We start from the raw sequence: 12,623 nt of genomic DNA, 5'->3' as shown, positions 1-12,623 counted from the left end.
AAAATAAAGATGACCCTCGGGAAAAAGGGCTAGGTGAGGCAAATGGTAAAACCAAGGTTGGGCCTTGCTGGAGGAGTTTTATTCAAAGCGAACTGTCAAGGGGGTCCCATAAATCACCCAACCGCATAAGGAACGCAAAATCCGGGAACATAACACCGGTATGACGGAAACTAGGGAGGCAAGAGTGGAACAAAACACCAGGCATAAGGCCGAGTCTTCCACCCTTTACCAAATATATAGATGCATTAATAATATAAGAGATATTGTGATATCCCAACATAATCCTGTCCATCATGGAGCAATCTTCAACTTCACCTGCAACTAACAATGCTATAAGAGGGGCTGAGCAAAGCGGTAACATAGCCAAGCAACGGTTTGCTAGGAATGGTGTCAAAGGTTAGAGGTTCATGGCAATTTGGGATGGCTTGATAAACAGGTGATAGGTAGCGCAGCATAGCGATAGAACGAAACAACTAGCATAGCAATGATAGTAATGAGATCCAGGGTAGCGGTCATCTTGCCTGAAATCCCGCTAGGAAGAAGAACGAGTCCATGAAGAAGACGAACGGGAGTAGTCGAACGAATCCTCACAATCGCAACATTACCGGAACTAAGAAGCAACACCGGAAAGAAACAAACACCATGGTAAATGCACAAGCATAAATATGGCATGATGCACAAACAAGTATGATGCATGTCCGGTTTAATGAGGCATGGCATGGCAAAGTGCAACAAACAATACTACAAGTTAAGTGGAGCTCAATATGCAACGAGTTGCATATTGATGAAACAGCACATCCGAGTTATTTAGTTCTCTCTCGTTTAGATACACAACAATGTTAAATGTTGTTAAACATGGAAAGGGGTGTAACAAAAGTAAACGAACTATTTAGGCAAGTTTAAATGAGGCCGGAACAACAAACAACATTTCCGGAAAATCCTCATATGCAATTTATGAATTTGCTACTGTTCTGCCCTAAAACATATTTTATTGTCGTTAAATAGTAAAATTAAGTGCAACATGTTAAACTAGGCATTTTGCCACCCCATTTACATATAAAGTTTATTAAAATTGGAGTTATAGTTATTTAGTTATGAAATAAATCATTTTAACATGGCATTTATGCAAAATTAAATAAACAGCAAGTTTAAACATTTTAAACATGGATGAAAGTGACAAATTATTACTCTACACAAAATTCTAAGCATTTTACATGTTTGAATCATTTTAAACCGATGCACGGTTAATGAGTTATTATATGCATGAACATTAGGGGTTTTTCTGTAAAACAGCAACTCTCTGGATAAATGGCAAAATCGTTGGACAGAAAAAAAACAGGTTATGGGCCGAAACTGGAGGGGCTAGGGGAGATGCTCACATTGGGCCAAGGAACTGGGCCGGCTTGGAGGAGGGGGCCCAAGAGGGCGCGAGGCTGGAGGAGGCCGGTTGGGGCGCGTTGGGCCTTGGTCAACGCGGGGTTGTGGTCGACGCGGAGACGCGAGCCAGGCAGCGAGCGCTGCTCGACCTGAAGCAGGGGACGAAGGGTAAGCAGAGGCGCGGGACTGCGATGGCGCTGGTGGCCTCCGGCGAGGGCACCGGTGGCCGGGGACGGGTCAGCGAGGCGGCGAGCAGATCCCGGCGGCGGCGTGCCGAACGGAGGCCGATGGAGGCGGGTCCGGCTACGGCTTGCGAGCGGAGCTGAAGAAGGCAACACCTATCCTCTGTAAAACGAGGGAGAGAGTTTCAGAGAGAGACAAATCGGGGAAGGGAACGGGGAAAGGAGAGGCAGGGGCGCGGGGCCCTGCAAAAAACGGCGGTGTCACGGCACCATCAGAGGGAGCGAGAGAGAAGAAATGGAGGAAGGAAGGAGAGGGGCAACGGGGCTGGTCCTGCTGGTGGTGGTCGACGGCGACGTGAACAGAGAGAGGTGATGGTTGGGCAGAGGAGGCCTTGGACGGGCGCGGAGCAATGGATCCAGGCGACGGGGCGGTTGTGAAACTCCAAGGCCATGGCGGCCTCCTTCGGTTCCCTATCTAAAACAGGACATTGAAAGAGAGAGTTGAGAATGGGGAAGGGAAAGAAAGCAGAGAGAAGGAAGGGAAGAAGAAACGAGGAGCTGCGAGACCTCGAACTCCGGTGGCCAACTGCTCGAGGCCGGAGGTGGCTGGCTGCTTGGGATCGAGCCCATCTCGATCTGGAGCTCCGGGCGCCAAGGGAGGAGAGAAAGGGAGTGGAGTGATGGGTTTGGAAGTTTCGGTGATGGCTGGTTGGAGCGGAGGGGATCTGGGAGGATCCCAAGGGGGGATTTGGTGGGGAGTGCGGCGGCGGGTGAAGGGACAAAGTCCCTAGATTTTAGGGTTAGGACTATTTATATAGTAGGTGGTAGGTACGGGTGGCATTTGGACCATCGGATCGCGATCGGATGATCGAGAATAAAAGGTTAGGGGAGTCCAATGGAGAAACGCAGATATTTTCGGGATGTTAGGGGATGATTCGAATCCAACGGAGATGACTGAGCGGGTCAGGTTCGGGACAACTTTCGGACGCGTGCGAGGGGTCGGTGGACTATGTAGAGAGGTTCAAATGGCCGGACAACAAACGAATGGTTGGTCTTGAGAAAGGTCAACAGAGACGAGGAAGAAGCGGCAACCATCCACGGGTGCAAGTTTTTAAGAAAACATGCGATGCAATGCTCATGATGACATGATGAATGTGACAAACAAAAAATAAAACACATAGCGAACACGAAATGTATGGAAGTCTTCTGGAGCGTCGGTCTCAGGGCGTTACAACACTCCACCACTACGAGAGGATCTCGTCCCGAGATCTAGGATGGCACCGGAGGGAAGCGGAAAAGGAAGAGGAGAGGTAAAACAAAGTTGCTTCTACGACCAATGAGTGAAACCAAAGAACCTTGAGGGGTTGAAAAGTTATGAATGATGAGTACAATGGACAAGAAAGAATTGGAACCACTCTGGTTGAAACGAGATAAACAATGAACAAGGAAGATCAAAATCGGACAGCACTCCGGTTGAAAAGAGATGCAAGACTTGATAGGATGAAAAGAACTTGAAGAGATGACACAACACTTCGGTTAGATGGATAAGCATGAAAATAACATGATCTTAACAAAACGAGATGATGGGTGAAGAGAGCAACATCACAATGCCTCCGTAATGAAAGAATAGAAGTTAGATCGTTGGGATAAAGGGACGGAGAAGAAAATGACAACTTTTGCCACAAGTGAACTTGGAAAGCATCCTTGCAAGAAGGTTAGAACAAAGTTGTTGGAAGACTAACAACGAAAAGAATAAGTTTGCAGTGGGCTTATGGAAACATCTCAACATTATGAGGTGACAACCGACCACTAAAGGAAACAATTGCTTGCTTTAGATCGACGAAGAGATGAACACTTCTTCCACAAAGATGATAAAGAGATAACTTGGATCATTGATAAGCACCACAAATAGCAACATTCCCAATGGAAGGCTTTAGGTGAAATATGACACAAGATAACTCCAATGGAGGGATTAATAGGTTGAAACGATCTCCTGAACGAAGAGAAAATGATGGATTTAAAATATCTCATTCTTGAGAACATGTGAATCAAGAAACACGAACTCAAAATTATCAAGAATGACATAACACCACCTCAAAAGATAAGGTAGAAAGAATTGCACTTCAAAATGCAAGAAAAGAATACTTGAACTCCCCAAAACAAAACATGTGTTGAATACCAAGTATAGCTTGGTTGATCTTAACTTTGAGAGAAAACTTAAGGAACAATTGAAGAATGAAGAGAATCCTTGATGAACCACCATGTAGAGCCTCCATGAAGAACTCCGGTAATAAAAGGATAATAAAAGGAAAGAGAACTTGAAAACACAAGGTGAAGCCTTGCAATGATTTAGATGAAGCTTCCTGACGAGATAAAGCGGAAAACTTGGAACTTCAGAAGAAAAATGAACAACAAGAAACCAAGAATTTATTCCTCCTGAACAAACTCCGAAGGAAAGGATTAATCACTTGGATGAAACAAGAATAAGAATTATGTTATGCGTATCCTTCACCAATTTAAATTGATGACAAGCAACGGATTTGGCATACTACTTATTCTTCTTGAGGGGTTGAAAAGAGATATAGTGCCAACTTGAAGAAGTTATTGATGGGACCACCGGTGGGATATGGAAACAACGAATGAATGAATGAATTGATACGATGACGAATGAAGAGAAATCTTGAACGAACCACCATAAGAATTGAAAATGAAAGTAGCAAAGGCACAATTCACCGGGAAGAATTGGAAAACAAAAGAAGATACTTGAGGGGATTTAAATACATGAGAACAAAGAGGCCATGAACTGATTAGAGGATATTAGAACGATGCACCGGTAAGATTTGGATAACGAGAGCTGAAGGCTGGAATGACTGATTCTGAGATGATGTGCTTCGGAGAAATCAAACTGAAAAGACTCCTGAATAGATCCGGATGGGTATGAAAGGAATTCTCACAAACGAAAACAATTATGAGAGGATGACATCAAGCTTGAACCATGAATCTTTGGAAAAATGGGTAAGGATTTAAGAGGAACTCTTCTTCGGTCTTCAAAATCCAAGAATGACGATGATAAACACCACCATGAATTATTGAGACACTCCAGAATGAAAATTAGAAAGGTTGACCCAACGACGAAAGAATTTGAAAGATCTTGCAGAAAGACATTTGACTGATGATAATTCATTCTTACATCAAACTTCGAAAAGAATTTGGGAATGGCTCCGGGAAAATTAGAAGAGTCAGGTAAGATCCTGGGAAAAGACCTATGGGTTAGGGCACACTAAAAGAAAAACACCATTGAACGATTTAGAAGAGAGATTGCACCGGTAGAATTAAATGGCTCAAAAGAGATAACAACCTCGAGATATCTTGAACAAATTAGGAATGATAACACGAATCTTTCGAGGTATCTTTAGCACACCAGAACAAATGGAAAGCGAGAGGTGAATGATTGAGAGGTGCACCGGCATGAGAAAGCATTTGACACGAGGAAAGGAATATGATCAACACTGAAAGCTTGAATTGGATCCACTGGAGAAGAAAAAAGAACGAAGGATGATGAACTTGAAGCTCGTGAGCATCTTCACGAGGGATCACCGGATCAGAACATTGATTGAAAAGAGTGAAGTGACTTCACATGAATAAATGGATACTTGATTAAGAAATCTGAGTCCTTGAAGAAAAGGGTGGGAGGGTGGAGAAAAACAAAGACAACTTGGGACGAACGAAACAAACACCGTTGAGAAAACTTAGAATTGATTTTGCGGATGGGGAGAATGATGGGATCATCTCGAAGAGAAGCGCACCGGTTGGAAAAGAATTAACATGACAACCTCAATGATCAAAAGGATTAGTATTCCCATAGAAATATGAGAACACCGCTTGAAAGGTATGGAATCAACACTTGACTTCAAAGCAACTCGAATACCACAAATAAAACAAAACAAAGGATTTGGCTTGCAGAATAAGCTAGAACAAATACATATGATAGAGATTTACCCAATCCCATATCATGCATCTATCGGAAAGATATTCTAGGAGCTACTTGAATTCCCACCTATAAACTCCCGAAACTTTCTGGTTATGCAATCTGGTGTTGGGGACACAGGGGAAGCAATATATCTCACCCAAACTAACAATACCTACATCCAAGCTGTATCCATCCGTCAACACATAACCAAGAAACCTTCGGAAATCATGTACCTCAACCTTCGAAAAGCATTCGTTATACGAGCTATGGCAATACTCCCGAACTCCCCAGTACTGGGTGACGTCGAGGTTATCTCACCAACAACTGCATAAAAGAGATTTTCGATGTCGGCAAAACTCAGGTATTCCAGAACGGCAACGATAAAAATTGTGACGACAACACCTCGGAGCTCAACTCCCCGGGACACTGCCACAACCCCTAAATGTCAGGAGGCACCAAGAACAATGTTCTCGTCACAAGACTATCGGAACGATTCCAAGATACCCGCTTGATCCTAAATTTTTTTAGTGAAATTTGAGGAGAGGAAAGACAAAACATCTACGTCAGGAGTCCTCACCAGAGCGACGAAGGGGACTGAGGAGTAAAAAGAATCCTACTCTCTGATATATATAATCCTAAGACTCAAAATAGTTTTCTTCTAGACTCAACAACGGCCAACAAACAAGGGGGCTCCTATGGTCGGTCGTGGCTTTGATACCAACTTGTCACGCCCAAGATGCGACCCTATCCTAAAGGAACTCGAAGGTCCCACCAAGGATAGAAGCGCATCTTGAAGACGTTTTTGCAAGGTGGATATCATTACATCAACATTACATAATAGATGGGGATACATACATAAGGCATACAATGCCACATGAATACAACATCACAATACATAAGAGCAACATCCGACTACGGATGAACACAAACAGAAACTCAACGACATCCACCCTGCTAGCCCAGGCTGCCGACCTGGAACCTATCCCCTGATCGAAGAAGAAGTAGAAAAAGAACTCCAAAACAAGCAACAACGCTCTCGCAACATGATCATCGCATAAACCTGTACCTGCAACTGTTGTTGTAGTAATCTGTGAGCCACGAGGACTCAGCAATCCCATTACCATGGGTATCAAGACTAGGAAAGCTTAAAGGGAAAGGAAAGGGGGGGTAAAGTGGTGAGGTTGCAGCAGCGACTAAGCATATATGGTGGCTAACATACGCAAATAAGAGCGAGAAGAGAAGCAAAGGAACGGTCGTGAAGCTAGCAATGATCAAGAGGTGATCCTGAACTCCTACTTACGTCAAACATAACCCCAAAACCGTGTTCACTTCTCGGACTCCGCCGAGAAGAGACCATCACGGCTACACATGCGGTTGATGCGTTTTAATTCGGATCTGGTGTCAAGTTATCTACAACCGGACATTAACAAATTCCCATCTGCCACATAACCGCGGACACGGCTTTCGAAAGTTTATACCCTGCAGGGGTGTCCCAACTTAGCCCATGATAAGCTCTCGCGATCAACGAAGGATATACCTTCTCCCAGGAAGACCCGATCAGACTCGGAATCCCGGTTTACAAGACATTTCGACAATGGTAAAACAAGACGAGCAAAGCCGCCCGATGTGCCGACAAATCCCGATAGGAGTTGCACATATCTCGTTCTCAGGGCACACCAGATGAGCAAGACGTCGGGTTGGCATAGACCCTGGTTGCCCAGGGGGCGCCGGACATCGCTCAGGTTGGACCAACACTCGAAGGAGCACTGGCCCGGGGGGGGTAAAATAAAGATGACCCTCGGGCTCCGGAAACCCAAGGGAAAAAGGGCTAGGTGAGGCAAATGGTAAAACCAAGGTTGGGCCTTGCTGGAGGAGTTTTATTCAAAGCGAACTGTCAAGGGGGTCCCATAAATCACCCAACCGCGTAAGGAACGCAAAATCCGGGAACATAACACCGGTATGACGGAAACTAGGGCGGCAAGAGTGGAACAAAACACCAGGCATAAGGCCGAGTCTTCCACCCTTTACCAAATATATAGATGCATTAATAATATAAGAGATATTGTGATATCCCAACATAATCCTGTCCATCATGGAGCAATCTTCAACTTCACCTGCAACTAACAATGCTATAAGAGGGGCTGAGCAAAGCGGTAACATAGCGAAGCAATGGTTTGCTAGGAATGGTGTCAAAGGTTAGAGGTTCGTGGCAATTTGGGATGGCTTGATAAACAGGTGATAGGTAGCGCAGCATAGCGACAGAACGAAGCAACTAGCATAACAATGATAGTAGTGAGATCGAGGGTAGCGGTCATCTTGCCTGAAATCCCGCTAGGAAGAAGAACGAGTCCATGAAGAAGACGAACGGGAGTAGTCGAACGAATCCTCACAATCGCAACATTACCGGAACTAAGAAGCAACACCGGAAAGAAACAAACACCATGGTAAATGCACAAGCATAAACATGGCATGATGCACAAACAAGTATGATGCATGCCCGGTTTAATGAGGCATGGCATGGCAAAGTGCAACAAACAATACTACAAGTTAAGTGGAGCTCAATATGCAACGAGTTGCATATTGACGAAACACCACATCCGAGTTATTTAGTTCGCTCTTGTTTAGATACACAACAATGTTAAATGTTTTTAAACATGGCAAGGGGTGTAACAAAAGTAAACGAACTATTTAGGCAAGTTTAAATGAGGCCGGAACAACAAACAACATTTCCAGAAAATCCTCATATGCAATTTATGAATTTGCTACTGTTCTGCCCTAAAACATATTTTATTGTTGTTAAACAGTAAAATTAAGTGCAACATGTTAAACTAGGCATTTTTCCACCCCATTTACATATAAAGTTTATTAAAATTGGAGTTACGGTTATTTAGTTATGAAATACATCATTTTAACATGGCATTTATGCAAAATTAAATAAACAGCAAGTTTAAACATTTTAAACATGGATGAAAGTGACAAATTATTACTCTACACAAAATTCTAAGCATTTTACATGTTTTAATCATTTTAATGCGATGCACGGTTAATGAGTTATTATATGCATGAACATTAGGGGTTTTTCTGTAAAATAGCAACTCTCTGGATAAATGGCAAAATCGTTGGACAGAAAAAAAACAGGTTATGGGCCGAAACTGGAGGGGCTAGGGGAGCTGCTCACATTGGGCCAAGGAACTGGGCCGGCTTAGAGGAGGGGGCCCAAGAGGGCGCGAGGCTGGAGGAGGCCGGTTGGGGCGCGTTGGGCCTTGGTCAACGCGGGGTTGTGGTCGATGCGGAGACGCGAGCCAGGCAGCGAGCGCTGCTCAACCTGAAGCAGGGGACAAAGGGGAAGCAGAGGCGCGGGACTGCGATGGTGCTGGTGGCCTCCGGCGAGGGCACCGGTGGCCGGGGACGGGTCAGCGAGGCGGCGAGCAGATCCCGGCGGTGGCGTACCGAACGGAGGCCGATGGAGGCGGGTCCGGCTACGACTTGCGGGCGGAGCTAAAGAAGGCAGCACCTATCCTCTGTAAAACGAGGGACAGAGTTTTAGAAAGAGACAAATCGAGGAAGGGAACGGGAAAAGGAGAGGTAGGGGCGCGGGGCCCTGCAAAAAACGGCGGTGTCAGGCACCATCAGAGGGAGCGAGAGAGAAGAAATGGAGGAAGGAAGGAGAGGGGCGACGGGGCTGGTCCTGCTGGTGGTGGTCGACGACGATGTGAACAGAGAGAGGTGATGCTCGAGCAGAGGAGGCCTTGGACGGGCGCGGAGCAATGGATCCAGGCGACGGGGCGGTTGTGAAACTCCAAGGCCATGGCGGCCTCCTTCGGTTCCCTATCCAAAACGGGATAGAGAAAGAGAGAGTTGAGAACGGGGAAGGGAAAGAAAGCAGAGAGAAGGGAGGGAAGAAGAAACAAGGAGCTGCGAGACCTCGAACTCCGGTGGCCAATTGCTCGAGGCCGGAGGTGGCTGGCTGCTTGGGATCGAGCCCATCTCGATCTGGAGCTCCGGGCGCCAAGGGAGGAGAGAAAGGGAGTGGAGCGATGGGTTTGGAAGTTTCGGTGATGGCTGGTTGGAGCGGAGGGGATCTGGGAGGATCCCGACGGGGGATTTGGTGGGGAGTGCGGCGGCGGGTGAAGGGACAAAGTCCCTAGATTTTAGGGTTAGGACTATTTATATAGTAGGTGGTAGGTACAGGTGGCATTTGGACCATCGGATCGCGACCGGATGATCGAGAATAAAAGGTTAGGGGAGTCCAATGGAGAAACGCAGATATTTTCGGGATGTTAGGGGATGATTCGAATCCAACGGAGATGACTGAGCGGGTCAGGTTCGGGACAACTTTCGGACGTGCGCGAGGGGTCGGTGCACTGTGCAGAGAGGTTCAAACGGCCAGACAACAAACGAATGGTCGGTCTTGAGAAAGGTCAACAGAGACGAGGAAGAAGCGGCAACCATCCACGGGTGCAAGTTTTTCAGAAAACATGTGATGCAATGCTCATGATGACATGATGAATGTGACAAACAAAAAATAAAACACACAGCGAACACGAAATGTATGGAAGTCTTCTGGAGCGTCGGTCTCGGGGCGTTACAGAAATCTTGACGTAGGTGTTTTAAATTATTTCTCTTCCCTTTCAAATTTTTCTTTAGGTTCACGCAGTTGGTTTTACGTTCGTTGGTTCTCATCTCTTTTCATCCGGTGCATTTCTCGTCAAGTTGACTCGAGCCTCTTCATCGTTTCCAAGTTCAATCCTCAGTTGTTGTTTTTCCCACCCGCCCACCCCTTTTTCATCTCGGAGTCGGAGTCCGTAATCGAGTATCCATCCTACTCGTGCGGCGCATTTGCATTCTTTCAATCGGTGTTTTCTCTTCAAGATATTCGTCGGTTCCCCCTTCCAAGTTGCCTTTGTTTTCCCGCCCTCCCACCCTCTTCTTCCCGGAGCCTGAATCTCTTTCGACCATCAATTCCATTCGTATGGAGCCTCTTCAGTCTTCCCTCAATTATTTCAACCAGTGAATTCTCGTCTCGTTTGACATTCTTCATCTCTTTTTCTTCTCCGGTGGATTCAATTCAAGTTTTGCGTTGTCGATCGTATTCTTTCCCTCAGCTCAAATATTTCCCTTTGCTCATTCGCCTCTCGCCAGTTTATCCTTCCGGAGTGTTCAAGACATCTCAAGAGATTCGTATGTGTTCCAATTAATTCGAGGTTGTCACCTCATTCAAATATTTCAATTGTTCCGGTGCATCATCTATCTCTTCAACAATCCCTTTCCAACGGTGTTTTTCTCTTTAGTGGCCCTAACCCACAGGTCTTTTCCCAGGATCTTACCCGACTCTTCTAATTTCCCGGAGCTATTCTCAAATCCTTTTCGAAGTTTGACGTAAGTATGAATTTCATCAGTCAGATCTTTTCCAAGATCAATTTCAAATCATTTTCATTGTTGACTCAACCCCTTCGCTTTTCATTCTTCCGGAGTATGTCAGAAGTTGTTTTTTCCATTTCTTTCACCAAAGGCCATCATTCTAGTTATCGTTCGCTATTTATCCCGGTGCTTCGTTCAAGTATTCTTCAATCAGTTCGCGATCCCTTTGTTCTCTTGCATTTTAATTCCCTCAAGTATCTTCGTGCTTCTCTAATTCTTCCCGGTGATTCAGTCTCTTTCATCAGCCATTTTCGAATTCTCACGGTGGTTCGCTCAAGATTCTTTTTCCTTGATTATCATATCAATTCATTCGTTCTTTCGAATCCTACCGGTGGTTCATGAAGACTTTCTCAAGTTTTGTGCTATACCCCCCCTCAATCCTTTTCAAGAAGAATAAGTAGTATGCAAAAAATCCATTGCTTGTCATCAATTTAATTTGATGAAGGATAAGCATACAATAAATCTTATTCTTATTTCATCCAAGTGAGTAATCCCTTCCTTCAGAGTTTGTTCTTGATGAATAAATTGTAGTTTCAAGTGTTTCATCTTTTCATTTCCGGAGTCCAAATTTTCCTCGGCCATCTCGTTGGAAACCCCATCTATATCATCACAAGGCCTTAATCTTATTCTTTCCATACTTGAATTCTAAATCATCATCCTTTATTTTACCGGAGTTCTTCACGGTAGATCGTCATGATTTAATTCATTCTGCAAGAGTTCATCAAGTATCATTCCATCCTCTCAAGTTCGTGCTCTATTCCTCCATGTTTCAGCTGGAGTGATGCCTAAATCCTTTCAGTCTTATTCGTTTCTTATCTCGTTCTAACCGGAGTGGTTTCATAGTCTACCTGATTCCGTGAGCTTTCAATTCCTGTCATTCTCGTCGTTCCTCTCTTCTTCTCGAGTGCCCTCGATTCTTTGCTTCTTATCTTGAGTTCTTGTTTCACCTCATCCCTTTTTCCCTTCCGTCTCGGTCTTAAGATCTCGGGACGAGATCTCTTGTTAGTGCAGGAGTGTTGCAACGCCCCGGATTCGATGCACCAGGTGTCTTCCAATTATTCGCCGTTGTTGCCATGTCATTTGCTTGTGTGTTGCATTTTGCCATGTCATCTTATGCATTTCATATCATGTCGTCATGTGCATTTCATTTTGCATACGTGTTCATCTCATGCATCCGAGCATTTTCCCCGTTGTCTGTATTGCAATCCGGCACTCCTATGTCCTCCGGCGTCCCCCTTTTGCCTCTTTTCGTGAGCGGGTGTTAAACTTTCTCGGAATGGCCCGAGATTTGCCAAGCGGCCTTGGTATAGCACCGGTAGACCGCCTGTCAAGTTTCGTGCCATTTGGAGGTCGTTTGGTACTCCGACGGTTAACTGGGTAACCGTAAAAGCCTCTTTTCTGTGCAGCCCAACACCCCCTCCAAAGTGGGCCAAAACCCAGCAAACTATCCTCCATGCTCTCGGTCGTTCGATCACGATCGTGTGGGCGAAAACCGTTCCTCATTTGGAGTCTCCTAGCTCCCTCTACCTATAAATATGCCCCTCCCCCCGAAATTCGCGGTCTAATCCCCCCAAACCCTAGATCCACCTCCTCAGCGCCGCCGGACACGTCCGCCCGCCGCCGTCTGGCCAACCGCAGCCTGCCACGTGGCGCCGCGCCGCCCACCTCCGCCG

The 12,623-nt window shown here is 45.6% G+C and overlaps 1 protein-coding gene across 1 annotated transcript in view; it reads left to right on the top strand.

Moving 5' to 3' along the window:
- Positions 1-1,568: 1,568 nt before the first annotated feature.
- LOC119309583 overlaps positions 1,569-12,623 on the top strand; it is a 39,136-nt gene continuing 28,081 nt past the window's right edge. The window contains exon 1 of the mRNA XM_037585561.1: positions 1,569-1,613. Within this exon, the coding sequence (XP_037441458.1) occupies positions 1,569-1,613 (45 nt within the window). The remainder of the gene's footprint in view (positions 1,614-12,623) is intronic.

Source organism: Triticum dicoccoides, chromosome 5B (assembly GCF_002162155.2).
Source record: "Triticum dicoccoides isolate Atlit2015 ecotype Zavitan chromosome 5B, WEW_v2.0, whole genome shotgun sequence".
NCBI lineage: Eukaryota > Viridiplantae > Streptophyta > Magnoliopsida > Poales > Poaceae > Triticum > Triticum dicoccoides.
Note: the sequence above shows the minus strand (reverse complement) of the source record. Positions and strands in the feature narration are given on the sequence as shown.